Below are 21,554 nucleotides of genomic sequence, written 5' to 3'. Positions count from 1 at the left end.
CCAGACACATACTCTCAGCCTAATCTACCTCAGATGGTTGTTATGAGGATAACATAGAGCATAGGAAAATCATGTAAGCTGCTTAGGGCCCTCATTAGGAAGAAAGGGAGGGTATAAATGAAGTAAATAAACATATAAATAAACAAAGAAACATTCACAATTACCATCAACCAAAACAGCCACATGACTACTATATGTCCTGTGCACCAAACACACAATGCAATAATTTATATTGATAATTATATATTTTTCTGTTTCCTCCTCTTATCTCTTACCTTTTCTGTTTATTCTCCCAAGGGTTTTTCTCTATGATTTTTAGCTCTGGCTTGTCACCACATCGCTTTTGGCACCCCCATATTTGTTTCTGGGTGCACCATTGAAGGCTTGGAGAAAACCACTGGAACCCAAAATTCCAGCTGCGGGTGGCATGTAAAAAAAAACACCCCACATGCAGTTCACTGTGAGCAGAAGTGAGGGTAGAGCTTTTTTTAGTGGTGGCAGATTGCCTTTGGAATGCCCTCCTTACTATCTTTTAGGTGTCAGGCTTTTTAATCAAAACTTTTACCTAAGGGGTTGTGTAAAAACTAGGAGGGTAGTGTAAGAGACATCCTTGAAAAACAAGAGCACTTGTGTTTGCTTTCACTGAAGCTCAAGATGAGAAGCTGGTATCATCTGTCATCTTTATGAAGCGCATATTGTGCTTACTGGTCTTGTGGTTCCACAGTGTAAGAGTTGCAGGTCTTATTAACCATAATAGCCAAGTAAAGAGCTTCATTTAATAAGACCCATACAGCCGGCATTTGTGCTAATTTGAGCGTTTTTCTACAGGCGATTTCACCAAGATAACAGCATATGCTTTTTTAAATACAGGTATTTTTGTCCTGTCAAAAATGCAAATATTGCACATTGCTCTTTGCCATTTTTTCTGGCTTAAAAGAACGATAAAATAGGATTCATAATTACACGATCTAATTTAAGTAGTTTGACTGTGAGTACAGTTGATAAATCCATGTTCTACTAAAGATCTTATATAATTATAGGGTTGCCAGGTCCAGCCTGGCAACCAGTGCCAGACTGGGGGAGGGGATGGGGTGAGCAGGGGGGATTCCATCTAGGAATTGCCAGAAACTCTGTGGTTTTACCATAGAGTTTCAGACAATTCTTACCAGAGAAGTATAACATCATTTCTGGGTTTTCCTGAACGTGACGTCATGCCGACGGCCATTTATTTATTTTATTTTTCTTCCACAGCTGCTCTGGATGGCGGCAGGATACCCCAGTTGGGGGTGGGGGATCCCCCGTCCCCACTAGGGGGGAAGCAACGCTATATCATCATGATTTTAAGACTTTTTTTAGGTCGTGCCTCTGTCCCCGGTCCCTACTATCTATTTATCTATCTCATTTCCCCCCGCCCTTTCTCCGAGGCTCTCAGGATGCCATATGTGTTCCTCCCTCCTCCATTTTATTCTTACAAGAGCCCTGTGAGGTAGGCTAGACTGAGAGAAAGTATGACTGGGCCATGAACACTAAGCTTTGTGGCAGGGAGCAGATTCCAGCTTGGATCTCCCTGGTGCTAGTTTGACACTCTAACCACTATACCACACCAGCTGTCATTTCTACACATTTCTACGCTAATGAAGATTCGGCATGTTGCAAATGTTTACAGTGTGTATGGTTTGGATCCTACTGTAAATCTCTGCTAATGAAAGCAGATGGGATATCCTCACCTCCCCCCGCTGAAGCCTGATGTGATCCCTGAAATGCTGCTGCTGGGGGGGTCAGAGGATCCTGAGGAACAGCATGAGGGGTAAATTAAAGGTCTGCAGCAGGAGAGGGAAGGTGGAGATAATCAGTTTACCATGGGATCCAACCCTTTGTCATTGTGTTTAAATAGCTGAAACCTAGCAGCAAGCTGTAATTGGTTGTGGCTCCCGGTTGTATTCATGGTGTACATACAATGAAACAGATGCTTGCAGCTATTTCATTCATGATGACTGTGTATACTTATGGTTCCAACCCTGTATTTGCCTCTACTGCCAGAGAAGGTGGGATTTGCAGGGGAAAATTAAAAAACAGGAAGCGGTGCTTAGCTTCCCCCTCAACCTGTCCTCTGCAGGTACCACTTGGTCATTTTTATATGCATACTCCTCACAGGATTTCTAAACTTGAAACTAACCCAGCTCAGGGGGAAGAAGGCTTGGCCAAAGGGCATTAAAGTTAAGCAATGATTATGTACAAACGATTGGATCCTATACGTTGTGATTGGAATGAGATCACAGAATGGAACTCTTCTCCTTCCCTTTTTGATTTCTTGTGACCCTTGAAAAGCTGTTCCTAATGTTCAGGGAACCCTCAGGAGCAGTCTGCAGTGAAGGGCAGAGGGTTGCAAGAAGGGGAAATCGGTGGAAATTGCCCAGCCAAATATTTGTGAGTGCTTGCTCCACTCACGTGGGATGATTTCTGTCACTTTCCCTCAAGCTGTAGTTCTCTGTGGTGCATTCCAGTCCCAAGGCTTTTGTGGGGGGCATGACGGGGAGCAGGGGAAGAGAGATCTTTCCCATTCATGGTTCACAGTATTCAACCCATTAATTTTCTTAATGTATTTACATTGCAGGTTTAAATAATTCTTTCCCCTCTTTAAGGTTACATGTTAGGTATGATGATGTTCATTTTATTTCAATGAATTTCAGGAGGGAACAAGTTGAAGAGCCAGCTATTCCGTTTGAACTGGGCTTGGATTTCTCTGGAAAAGGAATACTACATAATAGATGAAGACTCCAAAGTCCTGGAGGTAACCCTGAAACGTAGAGGATATCTGGGAGAGACATCATTCATTAGTGAGTATAGCTTTGAGCCATCTCATTATCAAGAGTGAAACTGTAACTGTTATGGAACTTTATTATCCAACAAGTAACACAATGTGGAGGGGAGGGAAGGGAAGGCAGCATGGTATAGCCCAGTCTCGTCAGATCTCGGAAGCTAAGCAGGGTCAGCCTTGGTTCATGTTTGGATGAGAGACCACCAAGAAAGACCAGGATTGCTATGTAGAGGAAGGCACTGGCAAACCACCTCTGTTAGTCTCTTGCCTTGAAAACCCTTCAGGATGGCCATAAGTTGGCTGTGACCTGACAGTACTTTACACGCACACACAACACATTGTGGATATTAATAATTAAGAAATGTCTTTCTGTAATATATTATAAAAACCATTTTGGAGCTTTGCTCTGTTGGTTATTGTATACTCTTTATTTCAACAGAATTTTCTGGTTTACTGATTTCGTGTCCTGTGATTTTAAGATGGGTCAAAAATTGTGAATAAATGGGCTTATGAGTATTTTCAGGATTACATATGCCTGCTACTCCACTAGTGTTATTATTTGGGAAATTACTTATGGTTCACTTTAATTTTTAGGAAATATGCCTATTCTTATCTATTCTTATGGATTTCACTGACTATTGGACTAGTGTTGGTAGAGAGGTTTCACTGCTTAAGAAATGTAGGGAGCAATCCTAAGCAGGTCTACTAAGAAGTAAGTCCCACCTTATTCAGTAGGGCTTACTTCCAGGAAAGTGCCCTTAGGACTGCAGCCATGGTTACTTAGAAACAAGCAGCCGTTCAGTCATGTCTTGAGTTACGTGACCTCTTTAAAACTTGGTACAATGAACATCCAAAATCCACAGTGGCTGGGGCAGAGAGCTAATTGTTAATGTTTAACATTTATAAAAATCAATGAGCTTTCCCAGCTTCAGCAAGATGTCTTGACTTGTTCAACTGTGGCTCACTGAATTCCTCTTACAAGCAGAGAAAAGTAAATAAGAAACACTGAATGTCTTTATCAGATACTTTTGAAAAGTGGAACATTCCAATCTGCTTGTTGGCTATTGCATGGAGGCAAGAGTGATTTCAAAACACATTTGCTGTTAAAGCTCATGTTGCACAAACGTGAAGCTTAGGTGCAAGGGCTTTTTGCACATGAACATGTGTAGACATACCTTTTTCAACTGCTTTGCAAAACTAGGTTCAGTTGCAATGAAAGGTATGTGATGCAGGATTGTCACACTTCATCAAAAAGTTGTATTTATTTGGGCAGAGAATCTCATTAGATCTCAGTTTATGGCTCTTGAGTTAGGGCTAACTTCATGCTACACAATTATTCTTTTGCAGGTCATTTAAAAAAAAAAATGCAAATCTGCCGCAAGTGACTTTGAAGTTGAGCAGAGGGCTAGTGAGGTGGAAGGTTGCTAAATCATTTCCCTGATAGCCATTTGCCCAGTCAAGTCCCCACCCAACTGCTTCCCACCAAAAGGGCAGCAGAATATACTACACATAGTAAAGTACACAGCCAGAAAAAGAAAGAGCCACAATCTGCTACAGGTATCTTTGCACAGTCCAGAAAAATCCCTAGCAGGTGTTGTGTATCTAACTAAAACTTCTTTAGCAATGCAGAGCAGCTTAGAAAAAGAAGTCAAAACTATTTTTCTTTCCAAACTTTTCCCCCAAGTTATTTTGACACCTTTAAAAAACAAAAACCCGTAACTGTTGACTGGCCAAGTGTTTAAGAATAATCCTATTTGAACAGATTTGTACTGAATCAAGACTCTCCTGAGTATTCTATTAAGCATTCCTAAATGGGTCTGAAGTGTAAGAACTGAAGGAACGAATGTCAGGAAAGAGTTTCACACTTCACAGCTTTCTGGAGCTTCTTGCAGGATATCAGATTCTCTCAGAACCACGTGAGGGATGCTGCATGACAAAGGTTTATTATTCTTGCAAAGAGGTAAAGTTTCCTAACTGATGATGTCAAACCATAATTTAAACAAAATAGTTTAGTTATTTGAGCTGATCCTGAGTTAGACATTAATGAAAGCTTCCTGGATGTTACATTAAATTTGGATTGTACTCACTTCTTTGTTTAAAACTACACATAACCATCAAATAACATTAAGTCAGAATAAGGAAAAAAGCTCTATAAAATACAACTGCATAATTTCCTTGTGTATTATATTGGTTTGGTATAGATGAGTATCGTCATCTCACTTTATTTTTAATAAATTTGTTTTAATGTTTTGATTCTTATGGATTTTAAGATACTGAACAAGTCAAAGTTGCCTTGAAATTCAAATAACTAGCTGTTCAACCCATTTTAAAGATTGCTAAATAGAATCATCTGCAATGGTACAATAACAGAATCAAGAACCTTTGAAATCTTTTTTTTTTAAAGTTTTCTTTTGGTGATTAGAGCAGTACCATTAAGGTACAGCAGTAGTCATACTTCAGCTGTCAAGCTAGATCAACAGTTTAAATACATGACAGCTCTTGGACTCAATAAAATCTCTTTTTACAGTAAGAGTAGGTCAGCAGTGGAATCGGCTGCCTAGGGAGGTGGTGAGCTCCCCCTCATTGACGCTCTTCAAGCAGTGGGTAGACGAAGATTTTGTCAGGGATGCTTTAGGCTGAACCTGCATTGAGCAGGAGATTGGACTAGATGACCTGTGGGGCCGCTTACAGCGCTATGATTCTGTGGTTGTGGCCTCATTTTCTTCTCTCCCAGTCTCTGGATTTGTGTCATCTCCATATTCCACACGTTCCCTCTGTGCCTTTTCTGAAGCTCACTAGTAGTTGGTTAGCATCCAGAGCAGGTGTTTGTCTGTTCAAAGGAAGGGCTGGCCTTGCAGCTAGTGCCTAATTATGTTACATGGGAGGAATTGATGCTATTTAATTTTCTGAGTGCAGTAGCTTAGCTGAGAATGGCCATAGAGTAACAGGCTGCTTGTATTGGCAGGAGTACTTTTTTCTGCTAATGTTTGGAGGGCAACTGACCAGAAAAAAATTACTGGATGTCATTCCTGTATATAGTTACAAATAGGGGGTGCAATGCAGGAAAAGTTGGTCAGATATACAACTCACTGATGTCACGTATTTTTACTTTCTGATTCCCAACCAAACCAAACTGTTTTCATGTTTTCTCAACAAAAAAAAAACCTTGCAACAGCTGTGCGCTGAGCACATGTTAAATCTGTCACAGCCCTCGCCAGCTGATTGAAGCCCACATAAGTCTTCTTTTATACAGTGCTAGCTTAAACAACTTGGAGATCCATTTACAGCCTCAAAAGAAAACGTTAGCTGGTAGGGTAAGAGAAACGGAACTACTATAGTCAATTACTGTACAAGCTACAGTTGGAAAAAGGGCAGTAGAAATAATGTATGGTTTGAGTAATTAAATTGTAGAATTCACTGCTTGTGGATATAGTGATGACCACAAACATAGAAGGCTTTAAAAGGGGTAAGATGGATTCATGGAGGATGTCATTCTATGGCTACTAGCCATGATGACTAAATGGAACCTCCATACCTGGAAGCCATAAACTTCTGAATACCTGTGGTAGAGGACCACAGCAAGGCAAAGACTTGGTCTCTGTGTTCTGTTTATTCTTGTACCCCCCGACACTTTGTTGGCGACTCTATAAGGTGTATACTGAACTAGGTGGACCAGTGGTCTGATTCAGAAGGGCACCTGTTTGGGTCCCTCCATTGATCCCCCCCCCCCCCCGACAGTCCTTGTTACTACTAAAGCAGTAGCTACTGAAATAGGGTTTGGAGTGCAATTGTTACAGAACAATATTTCCTAAATATTTTGTCAGTGGAACAGCTAGTACAATTTTGTATTTTCATCAGAGCCTTATCTTTTTGTTCCACTACCAATATGAAAGTAATCTCAATTTAGTACACTTTGCTAAATGACAAACATGGCTGCTATAAATTTTCCATCTTTAGAAGAGACTAGTGTAGGACCCAGGGATATTATAGCCTGCATGGAAAGAAATATAAGGTAATAGATGAAATTGAATCTGTAGAATGTAAGAATACAGTTGTAAATTTCTTGTAGATGAACAAAATCATTAACCTGGGAAGTCTAGTCTTTGTATCAGAAGGGCATACAGGTCTGGTAATGAGGGGTGGGAGAGAGAGAGAGAATCGTAACCTGGATTATGAGAAGGTGTTTGTTCTTTCTATGCTACTGCTTTTGTTTCATTTTGAAGTTAGACAACTAAAAAAGATACATAAAACATGGTGAATATATGAACAGTTGCCATGAATGTAAACTTATATTTCTACATGTTTAATTTTTTTTTAGAACCTGGTAATTACTACAATGGAAAATAATTGTAGAATTGTGTTGTAGTAATATTTCTCTTTTTTTCTAATATCAACATACTTTTAATTTACATGGTAGGTTCCAAAAGGTAATTTACATATTGAAAATTCTTATAAGAATTTTCAAACTCAGAAGTCTTTCTTGTGTTTCGCGATGTATTCCATAACACATATAAGCATTCGATCAAAGCCTAGAACCCATTCAAAATCTCTTTTTAAAGAGAATTTTAGCTTGTGGTACCCCAGCAGCTTTAGAGTGGGCTGAACTTGGTGTACCATAACACCCACTATTTAGGGTTGCCAAGTGCCCGGTGGTGGCGGGTAAAATCCCACCAATCCACCGGGCTGCCCTCCAACCAGCTAAGGGCTGGTGGGCAACGTGTGCATGCACGCCTGCATGATGCGCCTACGTCACTTCAGGGTTTACCCAGAAGTGGCGCGGACGCTCTCGCAACCTTCGCAGAAATGCTATGGAAACCATAGCATTTCGGCAGAGATTGATAGAGCATCCACGTCTCTTCTGAGTAAACTCGGAAGTGACGTAGGCATGTTGTGCGGGGCGCGTGCACATATCGCGCTGCACACCACAGAAAAGCTCCCACCAATGGAGCTACAGGACCTGGTAAGCCTAACACTACTGTATATAAAAAGTGAAAAATCATAGCATAATTGGTTCTTATAAAAAGCAATTGTGCATCCAGCATCCAGAGAGCCAGCATGGGGTAGTGGTTAAGAACAGTGGTTTGGAGCGGTGGAGTCTGATCTGGAGAATCGGCTTTGATTCCCCACTCATTCACATGAGTGGCGGAGGCTAATCTGGTGAACTGGATTTGTTTCCCCACTCCTACACACAAAGTCAGCTGGGTGACCTTGGGCAAGTTACTGCTCTGTTAGAGCTCTCTCAGCCCCACCTACCTCACAGGGTGTCTGTTATGGGGAGGGGAAGGCGATTGTAAGCTGGTTTGAGTCTTCCTTAAGTGGCAGAGAAAGTCGGCATATAAAAACCAACTCTTCTTCTTCATCCATACAAAAAACTGTCTAAGGGGCATGGATAACAGCATATTTCCTCTGTTCTTATTCTCTCTTTTTAATAATACATGTCTGGCCCCAGTAGAGGCCTCAAAACTGCCATCTACTGAAGTGGTGTGGGTGAAATAGTTTCCTTCCCTGTCCCCACAGTCATCACAGGAGTTTTCTTGGTCTCAAATCTCCACTGGGGCATGAGGACTTAAGGAGTGGAAACCTTGTTCCCTCTGCCCTTCATCTCAAAGCCATTACAGGTATGGGGGAGGGGGGGAAATGAGGTAACAGGCCATGTGTCTCAGAATTTGTGTTCTTTGAGGCCAACTGCCCCCTCTCAGTAGTCCTATAAATTGCAAAGGTGCAGTCCCACTTATGGTGGAAAGGATCTTTCAGGGAAGGAATAAAATGAATTACAATTTTCTTCTTGTATTTCACACCTTTACGATGGCAACATACAAGATTCTACAAAGTTACTTGAGAAGTAGAATACTGGTATATGTGGTGCATATATGTGACGTTTCTAGTGTTCAAAACATGATGTCAAACAATTTTTTTTTGTTTTTTAAAAAAGTTGATATTGTTCCTTTCCCCTCCAAATATTTATTCAGGCATTGGAACGAAAGATGGAACAGCAGAAAAGGATAAGGATTTCAAAGGAAAAGCCCAGAAACAGGTTCAGTTCAACCCAGGACAGACCATGGCTACCTGGCGAGTAAGGATAATAGTAGATAATGAATATGAAGAATCAGAAATTTTCCAGATTATTTTGTCTGATCCTGTAATGGCTTCCCTGGAGTTCCCAGCAAGAGCAACAGTGGAAATTGTGGATCCAGGGGATGGTATGTGATGTTAGCTGCTTACATTTTATTTTTCTTATTTTTTCTGTTAATGTCCTCATAATCCTATTTCCATTGGTAGGGATGGAACTCTGAATAACAACACAAATACAAACTCCATCAACTTAAATTATTTTCTTTAAGTTTGTTTTTAGCTTAATTTTTTAATTTGCTTTTGGCTTTTTTCTTTTTTTTTTTACAGAATCTACTGTGTACATTCCTGGGTCTGAGTATAGAATAGAGGAAGATGTTGGAGAGCTGATTATTCCTGTTAGGAGATCTGGAGATGTTAGCCATGAATTAATGGTCATTTGTTCTACCCGTGAAGGTATTGTGTCAACTGTTATAGGGCTTCCACAATCTGAAATTCTTTTGTGTCCTTTAGTGGTGTGTACATTTGCTTGACACGCTCACAGATGTATTAGAGACATATAACCTGGAATATTATTTTACAAGAGGGGACCTATGAGACTCATAGCTGAAATCCCATCTGTCCCCTGTGGGACCCCTATTTCTCTGCCTCCGCTTCTTTCCCTCCCTTTCCCCACTGCCATTGCCATTTTCTCTCCCTTTTTTATCTCCCATTGCCATTTTCCCTTTTTCCATTCCTGCATTGCTGATTCCTCTCTTTTCTCCAGCTACAGAATGCCGTTGGTGATCTTGCATGGTTTCCTGAGATCTTTGCTGGAATTCTATATGTGAGATTTTGTTAAAGTCCTTCAGTATTTTTAGTGTTCTCTCAGATTTGCAGAAACATCTTCCCTGTTTGTACCTGGTCCCATCGTGCAGATTTCGTGATCCACACTCTGGGGGTCAGGTTCATAATTAGATCTAAAGTATAACATACCTAGATGCACACAAGGACACACACACCAGCAAATTAGAACTAACGTGTATGGTTGCTCTTGTTCACTGGGAAACATAGACCTCTTAATCTTAAACATTTTTTCTCCTGTGTTTCCTATATAAGCTCTAACCATATATTCATACAGAACAGATAAACAAATTATATAGCAACAGAAAGTAACTTGTACACCTGACCAGGTGATTTATTTCCAGACAACTAAACATACAAATATACTAATTTTCAGGTTCATTCATAATCTTGTTGGTCTTTTCCCATAAGAATTGCTTGCAAATTTCTCTAATTGGCAATCCAATGCAAACTTACTTGTTAGTAAGCCCCACTGAACTCATTGGGACTAATTTCCAAATAGGGTGTCTAGTTGCAAAATGATTTCCAAAACAATGATTCTGAAAGTGGTGTGCCTTGTACCACTGATGTAAAGTTAAATGCAGAAACGTGTACCAAATATTTTAGCTTAATGCAATGTGTGTATCTCTGTGTTTATATATCTAGCTAATCTTTTCTTGTTCAGTTTATTCATACCTTAATGTGAAGGCTGGTGGAAAATATAGGTAAGATGTTTTTTTAAAAAAATTCTTTGTTTCCTTATGAGGAAGTACTTTCTTCTGTCTGGTGCACATGCTGAAAGATTTATGCCCCTGTGGGTTAGACAGCTAGTCAAGTTGTGCTGGTGAAGCACGACAGCTGGTGGTCAGTTTCAGATGTTAAGTATGTCAGCGCAGCTGTGGGATGAAATAGGAAGATGACAGTACTAAAGCTGGTCTGTAACTACTTTTTACAGAGATTAGATTGCTTTTGGCTTCTCAGACTATCATGCTAAGTCTTACTTGGTGGCCTTCCTAGAGATAAAGTGGTGTAATTTTGCCTACCGATTTCAAGTTTTACCATTTCTTTTTACATTGTGATCTCTCTTTGTCTTGGAAAGCACGGTAGACTCTTGTAATGAGCAGAGTAGATCATATGAAAGTGAAGAAACTACAACTCTCCATCTTAATTTCAATCAGCTCTGTGGCTAGCCCTAGGAGGACAAGCCTAAAGCTTTTACTTGCATTATTTGCATTTGTTTCTGGGCCCAATGCAAACTGCTGACACTGATCATTAAAATTTTGAGGACCAAACTACACATGGTGGTATTCTTGTGGCTGCCACAAGGCTGTTGCCGTGATTTAAAAATGCACAGCATAGTGCTCTTGTACCCCCCCCCCTCCATGCCTCTCCAAGTGCCGGAGCAGCTGCTGAGAGAGATGTGTTTGTTTCAGCACTTGATAGGACATGTGGGGGGGTGGGGGTGGACAAGAGCACCTCAACTGCTGTGCTGTGGGCCCAATCTGGATCTGGCCCTCACTTCATGTTTTAATCACTTTAAAATGGTGGTGGCATCCCCAGGGTGGCCTTGTGTGTGTGTGTGTGTTAAGTGCTGTCAAGTTGCTTCCTACTCATGGTGACCCCATGAATCAAAGTCCTCCAAAATGTCCTATCTTTGACAGCCTTGCTCAGATCTTGCAAATTGAGGGCTGTGGCTTCTTTTATTGAGTCAATCAATCTCTTGTTGGGTCTTCCTCTTTTCCGTGGCCATTATGTGTAATTTGGCTCTGAATGTTCTGGGCCCAGGATATATTGCAAAACCTAGTCAGAGCACTGGGTTAGGATCTGGGAAACCAGGATCTTCTCAGAGAGCAGTAAAATGTGGTGATGTAAAAAGGGTTACTAAACGAATATGCTGATTTTAAGGAGCTGCCCATCTTGATGGTTGTATTTCAGGTGCTGTGGTTTAGATTATTGCTTGGTTTAATTAATTTGATTCTTTTTTGTAGAGTTCTGTTTTTATATTTTTAATATAATGATTGCTAGTTACCTGAAGGCTCTTTTCTGATGGCATATAAATACTTTAAACTGGGGGAGGGAGCTAATGGTTGCTCAATGTGTGACATGGTTACTTTCCAGTCATATGTGAATGTACTAATGTAGTGTTCAGATGAAAAAGGAGTTTTAAAAAAATATGCATACAATATATTAATTACCTTTCTGTAAATATCAGTATAGGCCCTTGAAAACAATACCAGGGCTTTTGTTCCATTTCTAATTAATAGATGGGATATCATGCAAAATATGGTCTTTGTTTTGCTCCCCTTTCTCTTTTTATTTTTTTATTTTATAGTTATCTTTATCTAAATTCTGTTTTAATTGAAAAGAAAATCCACTGCTTCCACTAAATTCCTTTTTTTATAAGTTTCCCCTTCCAAGATGTATCAGTCCTTTGTTACACTAATGACATTTCTTGCCCACCTCCATGTGCTCCCCAAATATGAGAGATAGTGGTTTTACTTTCACATCCAATCTGAAAATTCTAGGGTGGGCAGAGATTAGATGATTTTTAAAAAATGTTCCTTACAACAAGTTGCTGTAAAATTATCAGTTTATAACAGTTTTTTAAATGGAATATTTATTAGGATACCATTTGACATATAAAGGCATGATACGATTTGCTGAAATGTGGGAGAAAGGGCATACAGACAGGAGGGAGTATGCAAGCCCGAAGCTATAGCGCTAAACCATGGTTTACAGTGAAATCCTAAGCAAGTCTACTCCAATTTCTACTCAAGTTTACCCGATGAGGTTTACTTCAAGGAACATGTTCTTAGAATTACACACTTCTCATAAGAACATAAGATGAGCCCTGCTTTATCAAACCAGTGGTCCATCTGGTCTAAGAACTTGTCTCACGCAGTGGCCTCTGAAGAGCCAACAACAGGGCATATGGGCCAAGACCTTCCCCTGATGTTGCCTGCTGGCACTGGGATTCAGAGGTTAACTGCCTCTGAATGTGGAGGTTTCCTTTAGTCACTACGGCTAGTAGCCACTGATAGACCTATCCTCCATGAATCTGTCTATCCCCTTTTAAAGCTGTCTATGCCTGCGGCCATCACTACATCCCCTGGCAGTGAGTTCCATATTTTAATTACTCTCTGTAAGAAGAAGTATTCCCTTTTGTCCGTCCTGAACCTGCTGCCCACCAGCTTCATTGGATACCCTTAAGTTCTAGTATTTTGGGAGAGGGAGAAAAAGTTCTCTTTGTCAACTCTCTCCACCCTGTGCATAATTTTATAAACCTCTATCGTATTACCCCATAGTCGTCTCTTTTGTAAACTGAACAGTCCCAGACTCTTCAGCCTTTCCTCATAGGAAAGGTGCTCCAACCTCCTACTCATCTTGGATGCCCTCTTCTGTACTTTTTCCAGCTCTGCAATGTCCTTTTTGAGATATGGTGACCAGAACTGTCTATAGTATTCCAAATGAGGCTGCACCATAGATCTATATAGAGGCATAATATTGACCGTTTTATTTTCAATCCCTCTCCTAATAATCCCTAGCATGGAGTTTGCCTTTTTCACCACTGCAGTGGACTGGGTTGACACTTCCATTGAGCTATCTACTACAACCCCAAGATCTTTTCCCCTCTCAGTCTCGGCAAGTTCAGACCCCATTAGCCTATAGCTGAAGTTGAGATTTTTTGACTCAGCGTATATCATCTTAAACTTACCAACACTGAATTTCATTTTTCACATTTGTCGCCCACTCAGCCGATTTGTGGAGATCCTCCTGGAGCTCTTTACAGTCATCCCTGGTTTTTACCATCCTGAATAATTTTGTGTCATCTGCAAACTTGGCCACTACACTACTCACCCCTAGTTCCAGCTCATCGGTGCATTGAAGTCAGTGGGCTTAGAAGGGTGTAACTCTTCTTAAGATGTTTCATCTGAACCAAGCCAACATATGGACTTGATAGTGTACCTAGCACTAATGATCAAAAAGAGGTTGAAATGACAGGATGAGACATAACTCCTAAAGTAAACCAGATAACATTTGATTGGAAAATGCAGTTACTTAGTAAAATACCTATAATAAAGAGTAGGGAAGGGCAATTTATAAATGAAATTTAGCTTCTGGTATATTAATTTTCTCTGATCAATGAAATGTAGAAATTTTTCATTGATGACTATCTAATTTTTTTTCTGTTTGGAAGACATCCACTAAGTAATTAGTATTTCATAACAACATTCTGCATGCTCTCTGAGCAGAAAAATCGAAGCTAATATTAGCTTTGTCAGGTTTTTCTTGTCGTTCACAGAATCTTTTTTTAAAGTCTTCTGTTTCTGTATTACCTTGGCTGTCCCAGTCAAAAAAAAACTCAGTGCATGGCAGGAACCTTTTAAGAGTCCAGGATTCCTTGGTCATTTGTTCGTTAATCAGTGAGTTAATACAACACTTCAATACCATTCGTTTTCTTTCCTCACCTTTTGTTGTGTACTGGGATACAGAACATCTTCAAGGGTGACTTGAGATTTTGGATCTTTCTAAGTCCGTTCTGGGCTTCAATAAAAGTGAGCATTTTATTTATAATGTAATTATTTGTCCAAGTTGGGCATACAGGAAAGTCCTAATAGTATTATCATTATGTGTTGGGTATGTGTTTGTGACAGAGAGAGAGAGAGAAATCGCAACTGAAAGGGCAGAGCAGAGGAATTCCAAGGAAGCTATACTATACTGTGTTGGTTGTTAGAGTGCCCCAGCTCAGGGTCCTGGAATTTTGTCCCGCCTAGCCCCTCTCTTTTGGTGGCCTTGTCTGGCTATTTCTGAAGGCATCAAGGTGCCTAACAATGTAACTGAATCAGTCACTTTCCTAAAACAATCAAAAAAATAACTTTAAACATGAAATAAAATAAAAACCAATCTATAAACCCAACCACAAACCAAATCCTCAGAGACAACATACAAAATCAGCACTATTAAATGAATGAAAAATCAGCTACCTTCAGCGCTAACAATAGACCCTTTGTCAAAGAAAAATCTTACCAGCCCTCTTAAAAGAAAAGAATGATGAATTCACCCAGCCTTAGACAGGCTATTCCAGAGGGCTGGGCAACAGCCTGTGCCCCCCAATGAGGCATTAACTGGGGTTGTGGACAGATAGCCACAAGACATGAGGGGGCTATATTAAGGAGGGGAAACAGGCAAAATTAAGAACATAAGAAGACCCTCCTGGATCAGACCACATCTAGTCCAGCATACTGTTTAATGCAGAAGCCAACCGGTGACCCAAGAGGGCAAAAAGGTCATAGGAGCTGCTGCCTCCCATAGAAGCTGCTACCTCCAGATATGAAGGCACTCCCTTCAGTCACCATGGCTAGTAGCAGTGCAGGTTCCATGTTTTGGGAGGCCCAGGATAGACAGGGTTCCCCTTCTGCCTGCCACCAGGTCCCCCTCTTGCCTCCTTTTCTATCCATCCACCTGTGTGTTTCCCAACTGCCTGTGAATCCTTCCCCTGCTTACAAGCCCTCCTTCCCCTGTGCTCACAACCGCCTGCAGCACATTCATGCCCTTTCTCCAACAGGATTGGCTGGTGTATGCAACTGCTGTGGCCACTAGGAGTCCTGACGCTGTGCACTACCTGCTTGCATTTCTCCATCAATACTGGGAAGCTAGAAGCATGGGTAGTGAAGTGCTTGCAAGCAAATGGGTAGGGAAATCCACATGAATAGGTGACAGGGGAGGTGAACGGGGGGTGAGAGTGGGCCCCACCTGAAGCCCTGGGCCCCAGCAGCTGCCCCACTTCAGGTTATGCTGACACTGGCCTTGGTTAGTAGCCATTGATGGACCTCTCCTCCATGAATCTGTGTAACCCCCCCTTTTAAAGCTAATAAGGACACAAGGAAAGCCTACTGGATCTTACCAGTGGTCAGATGTGTCCATGAGTGCCTTGCACTGGAATAGGGTTGCCAACCTCCAGGTACTAGCTAAAGATTTCCTGCTATTACAGCTGATCTCCAGCCGATAGAGATCAGTTCCCCTGGAGAAAATGGCCGCTTTGGCAATTGGATTCTATGGCATTGAAGTCCCTCCCCTCCTCGAACCCCACCCTCCTCAGGCTCCGCCCCACAAACCTCCCACCAGTGGCGAAGAGGGACCTGGCAACCCTACACTGGAAGTTCCTTATGTAGCTTTTAAAATAGGATTTTATTTTAAAGCAGGCTGAATTAGTTTAAAAGGGAGTTGTGGTTGTTGTAAAATTCAGCCTTACCTCATTGTGACAACTCCCTGGTTGAAGTCCATTTCTTCTTAAGGTGGGAGGGGAAGATAAAATATGTCTTATCCACATGGTACAATGAAATTGTAATTGCTCTTTGTGTACTGGGGCAGATGTCTTGATTTATAACAGTACAATAAATTTAATTCTAAGATTCAGTCTTTGAATTTGGTATGTCTGGCTGTCATGGGGGGGAAATAAACGGCATGTTTATACGTAGACATAAACAATTGTAATTGTACTTCTGCGACTTCACTGATATCCACTGTAAGTTTTTTTTTGGGTGAGGGTAAAGTACTGATAGATGTGAAAAGTAGCATTTTAAAAACTAATACATCTTTCTGCAGGTTAAACATAATTTCAGTGAAATGTATTCATCTACTGTTATGTCTATTAATCTTAAGAGTTTAAGACTTACAGCAAGCAGTGACAAGAAGATTATTCATCCTGTAGAAAGTATAAATGTTTTGTGAAATCCTTACAACAGATCCCATGCTGAGATTGCGTTGCCTACACTTTGAGTTTCTTTGCGAAGGGAGGCTCATTTGATGTATAAAGCCAGAATAGTTCACACTGTATTTAATGTCTGTTCCATAATGGAACATGCCCTGTGTATCAATTGTTGGTTTTTGTGTTTTTATATGTGTGTTTTAACTTTGGTTTTAATGTTTTTCTTTTTTGTTTTAGTGCTTTTTAAGATGTGATTTTATTATATTTTTAATCTGATAGCCACCTTGGTGGCCCTGAGGAGGGCAGATAGGTGAGATATAAACTCTATAAATAAATATCTGGCACAGAATTTAGAAAGAATTTTGAGCTGTGTGTACGTGTGTGTATGGCATGCCCACTTTTGACTGGAGAAAATCTTAGCTGTGCAAAGAATACCGTATTTTTCGTTCTATAAGACACACCTGACCATAAGATGTACCTAGTTTTTAGAGGAGGAAAACAAGTTTTTAGAGGAGGCTTTAAAGCAGAGTCCCTGGAAGCCGGGCGGAGGGTCTTGAAAGTTCTCCACGCTGCCATCCCAGGCAGCACAGAGCACTTTCAAGACCCCCCCTGCCCGGCTTCTAGGGACTCCCTGGAAGCCTGGCCGGAGGGGGGTCTTTAAACTCCTCCACGCTGCCATCCCAGGCAGCACAGAGCACTTTCAAGACACCCCCCCCCCCGGCCCGGCTTCCAGGTCCCCGCCCAACAGCTGAGCCTCGGGACCAGGAAGCGTGGGGGGAGGTTAAACTGCTCTGCGCTGCCTGGGCAGGCAGCGCAGGGCAGTTTAAAGACCCACCGCCCCCCTTCCCGGGAGTCCCGGGAAAGGGGGCGGTGGGGGTTTAATCTGCTCTGCCCAACAGCTGAGCCTCCGGACCGGGAAGTGCGGGGGGAGGAGGGAGGTTAAACTGCTCTGCGCTGCCAAGGCAGCTTTGCCCTTCTCCCCGGGGCCAGATTCACACACATTCGCTCCATCAGACGCACAGACATTTCCCCTCACTTTTGAGGAGGAAAAAAGTGTGTCTTATGGAGCGAAAAATACGGTAGTTCGCAGATCATCTGGTGAAAGTTTGGAAACACAGGAAAACTTGAATAGGAGATTTGTCATAGCCTTTGGGAAAGCTGTGCACATCTAGAGAAACTGACTTACTAAAAAGACCATGTGGCCAGATACTTCCATCTGCGACCATATTTTATTCTATATATGGTTGTCTGCTGGCTCATAGGACGTGGTAAAACTGCGGGCAGATCGGTACGTCACAGAAAAGACTCCACAGCCTTATCTGGCTTATCCTACAATTAAAAGGAAAGTATAGTATCCAAATAGTTTCTTTCTATGGCATTCTCTCCAGAACCAGTAAAACAGCTTTCTTGGCAGATAAGGCATAACGAAGTATAAGGAACTGACACACTCCCAAAGGTAGAGATGGTTTTGTGTCAGAGAGCTGGCATGGAAAGAATGGGAAGCAGTGGGAATTCAGAGAGTAATTTTCTGGGCTCATAATAGGTGATTCTTTTTTTTTTTTAATGCAGATAAGAGGGCAGCAACCAAAGAAGTCATTTGACACTAAAGTGCCAGAACTCAAATCTGCCACATAATTCTACATTTTTTTCACTGATTTCTTCTCCTCCCCCCCCCCCCCCGTTCTTGCACTAGGCTCTGCTACTGGCACAGTTCCCTCTACTGTCTTGTCATATTCTGACTACATCTCTCGCCCTGAAGACCATAAGAGCCTCATTCGCTTCGATAAGGATGAGACCGAGAAAACCTGCCGTGTCATCATTATTGATGATTCACTTTATGAAGAAGATGAAACTTTCAATGTCACATTAAGTATGCCAATGGGTGGACAAATTGGAGCAGAATTCCCCAGCACCAAAGTGATCATCCTGGCAGATACAGATGATGGTGAGTAGATAAAATCATATGAGATACTCAGTAGTTTATTGCATGAAAGAAAGTTGCATGATTAAAGATTTTATTCAATTATGCACTTTTTAGTCTATTCCTATCTGATATGCATTCCAAAAAAAGGGGGGCAGTCTACAGGTTATGCTAAATTGCATGTAGTTTGTCTTCTGATTTGGGGAAGGGGGTGTTTTATTTGTTATTTGTTTTTTATTTGCAAGAGTTAGGTTCTGTCTTATAGCCCAGTCAGGCTCCAAAGGCAGCTTGTTGCATTGTACACAATTTATTGGAGACTGCATTTGCAGCTGGAAGACTGATGTATGGGGCAGGGCTTCTTATCCCTTTTGTCTTGTGCTGTTTTTCCACAAAAAAATTACCACCTCAACTGCTTTGGGGGGGGGGGGGGAGAAAATGCTACCTGTATCTTTTTCCCCAGTGGTAAAAAGCAGCTGGGAGGTCATTTTTAGCAGGGAAAAACTATGTAAGAGGAAAGGGTTAAGAAGCACCTTTCCTTGCGATAGTCTTCCACTAGTGATTGCAGTCTCCACTGCTGTATTTTGTAACAAGCCACATGCAAGTGGAAGTCAGGTGTAGTTTGCTCTTCAGTTTTGTGGGGACTGTAGGTGAAACTCCTTGCAGTCCTGTGCAGTTATTCCTGTCTAAGCCCAGTTGAATCGTTGAGCTTATACAACAGTTACTCTGCATAGGACTACTTTCTTCAATTTTTTAAAAACCAGTTGCATGTGTATCTTTGGCAAAAGTAAACTAAAAGGTCAGTTTATGTGGAGAAAAAGTTTATTAACCAACTGTACTGTACAGGTTTTGTAACAGGAATTGCTAAGGTATCAGCACAGATGACATAACTAATTCTGTTTATTAAAGAAGTCTTTGCATGTAATTCATTAAAAATAATGGGTTTCTACACTTTGTATTAGCCACCCTTATTGAATGGGCTCTTTGTTGTGTCTAATAGTTAAAGTTAGAAACAGCACCCCCTGAGAAACTTAGCAGGGCCCATTAGATGTTGGGCACTAGTTAATTGTAAGATCTTACTTTCCATCTTTACAATAACGTAATAGAACCATGTCTTTGTTTTATAGGTCTTGTTCCTTTGTTTCAGGACCCTCTGATGTTGTAAATGTGTTACAGTTTCAAATTCAGAAATTAAAACATTTCAAATAAAGACTTGGGCATTCAACTTTCATTATAGTAATAAATATTTTGAGGCTGACATTCTGTTCACATAAATAAACATGTACTTGTTTGTTTTAAATGGTGACTTTGCTTTAAATCAGAAATTAACATTCTGGTCAAATGCTGTTTAAATGCTCTCCAGAAGTTCAAGAATTCAGGACAGACATGAGCAAACAAATAGGTTGAAAGATAATATTTTGTTTTCCTGGGCAGAGAAAGGAAGAGAACTGCCCACAGAAATCCCCAAAGAGTAGAGTTAATCAAGCCATAATGGCCTTTTAACCAGACAGAACTTGTCTAAAAGCCATTATACTTTTCACTTGCATGACATCCTTCCTTCTTTATCCTTTTTTTGCTAACAGGAAAGGAGAATAAAGAGGGAATTAAGCTATTGTGAAAAGAAGAGAGATATTCTTTCCCAGATTTTAAAGGCCAGGTTTTTGGTCTTTTAAAAAGAAAAATCCTGAAAGAAGTCCACTTGGCAACAATGGACGTTGCTGCTTCCCATGCTGTGTGCTAGTCTCAAAACTAATGGCATTAATGGCACATTAACCACTGTTCCATAGTAAGTTTCTTATCTCAACTTGATTTGGCGTCAGGATAGTCTGCTTGTCTGACTTAAGCCGAGAGCTGTCTCTCTTAGATTTCATTAGCATACACTCTTACGCATGGGAGCAGTCCCATTAACCAGTTGCTGTGTTGCAGTGTTTTGCTGGACAGGGGAAAGCCTTTCAGAAAATGAAGTCTCTCATAACAATACCTTTTGGGGAAAGAATGTACAAATGTGTTGTAAACCACTGTATTCTTAACAGGATTTGTGTTGGATGGGAATCTCTGGGCTGCGAGAAGTTGCAGGGTATTCCAGTGACTGTCCATGACACTGAGAACAGAATTAAAAAGCTTCTTACCTTTTTACCTCCTCTTTTAAAGCAGAACTTTGGGGTGGTTTATGATTTAAGCATGAGAAGATGAACAACCTCTTTAACCAGAAGTAGCCATTTTCATAGCATTGGGCAACTGATGGGCAAGCAGATACAGGGCAAAGAGCTTCTCCCAACCCAACTTGCACTGACAAATCCAGAGGGTTCCCTTGTACATGTAGATCTATTCTAATAAAAGCCATACAAATATTTGGGTTTTATTGAGGTGGCACAGCTAAGAAGTTATTTCAAAACTCTTAGGAAGAATTTTGGAGACGTTTGCCCCTCTCTTATCAACTCCACATGGTGTTGTGGTTAGAATTTCAGACTAGGATCTGAGAGACCCAAGTTCAAATCCCCGGTCTGTTATGGAAGCCTACTGAGTGACTTTGGACCAGTCACACACTCTCAGACCCTAACCTACATTACAGAGTAATTGTGCAGATAAACTGGAAGATAATTATGCTTTGGCTCCATATTGTGAAGAAAGGCAGGGAATGAATGTAGTAAATAAGTAATAAAAGCAGCTGAAGATGGGAGGCAGATAAAAAGTAGCTTGCTTGGGTGGGTGGGAAGGAGAGAAGGAAGCTGGCAAAGGTGATGATATGAAGGCTGCCAGAAGGAGGGAAAGAGGAAGTAGTGTGGGGAAAGGGATACAGGGGAAACTGAGGTGCCCCATAAACGTTCTTGCAGTTCCCCACCACACAACTGGGCCTAGCTTGGTGATTCACACTGCCCAACTTGGCCAGACTTTTCCCAGGGAGAAGCTGCCTGGGTAGGAAAGAAAGGAAAACTGAAGACAGGGTGGGGGAAGATAAAAGTAGGTTGACCAGGGTTGGAAGAAGAAGAGGCAGACAAATGCAAAAGGCTATGGGGGTTTTCAGGGAAGGGGAAGATGAAATAGTGAAGTAGGGGGAAATGAGATGCCTCCCACAAGTCCTTGTGCATGTCCTGCTTTTTTATTCTCAGAAGCAAGATTGGAAGACTGTTCCCGCTCTGAAGGAAGGTCATCTTGAAGCATTGGGTGTTTCTCGCTCCCATTGCTTGGAGAGGCAGGACAAAAGTTAAACTAACTTC

General features: G+C 41.2%; 1 protein-coding gene across 1 annotated transcript in view; it reads left to right on the top strand.

The window, feature by feature from the left end:
• FREM3 (FRAS1 related extracellular matrix 3) overlaps positions 1 to 21,554 on the top strand; it is a 99,890-nt gene that overhangs the window by 27,310 nt on the left and 51,026 nt on the right. Inside the window, exons 3-5 of the mRNA XM_056855606.1 lie at positions 2,691 to 2,837; positions 9,218 to 9,343; positions 18,112 to 18,363. Coding sequence (XP_056711584.1) covers positions 2,691 to 2,837; positions 9,218 to 9,343; positions 18,112 to 18,363 — 525 coding nt within the window. The remainder of the gene's footprint in view (positions 1 to 2,690; positions 2,838 to 9,217; positions 9,344 to 18,111; positions 18,364 to 21,554) is intronic.

This window comes from Euleptes europaea, chromosome 9 (genome assembly GCF_029931775.1).
Source record: "Euleptes europaea isolate rEulEur1 chromosome 9, rEulEur1.hap1, whole genome shotgun sequence".
In the NCBI taxonomy this organism is placed as follows: domain Eukaryota; kingdom Metazoa; phylum Chordata; class Lepidosauria; order Squamata; family Sphaerodactylidae; genus Euleptes; species Euleptes europaea.
Note: the sequence above shows the minus strand (reverse complement) of the source record. Positions and strands in the feature narration are given on the sequence as shown.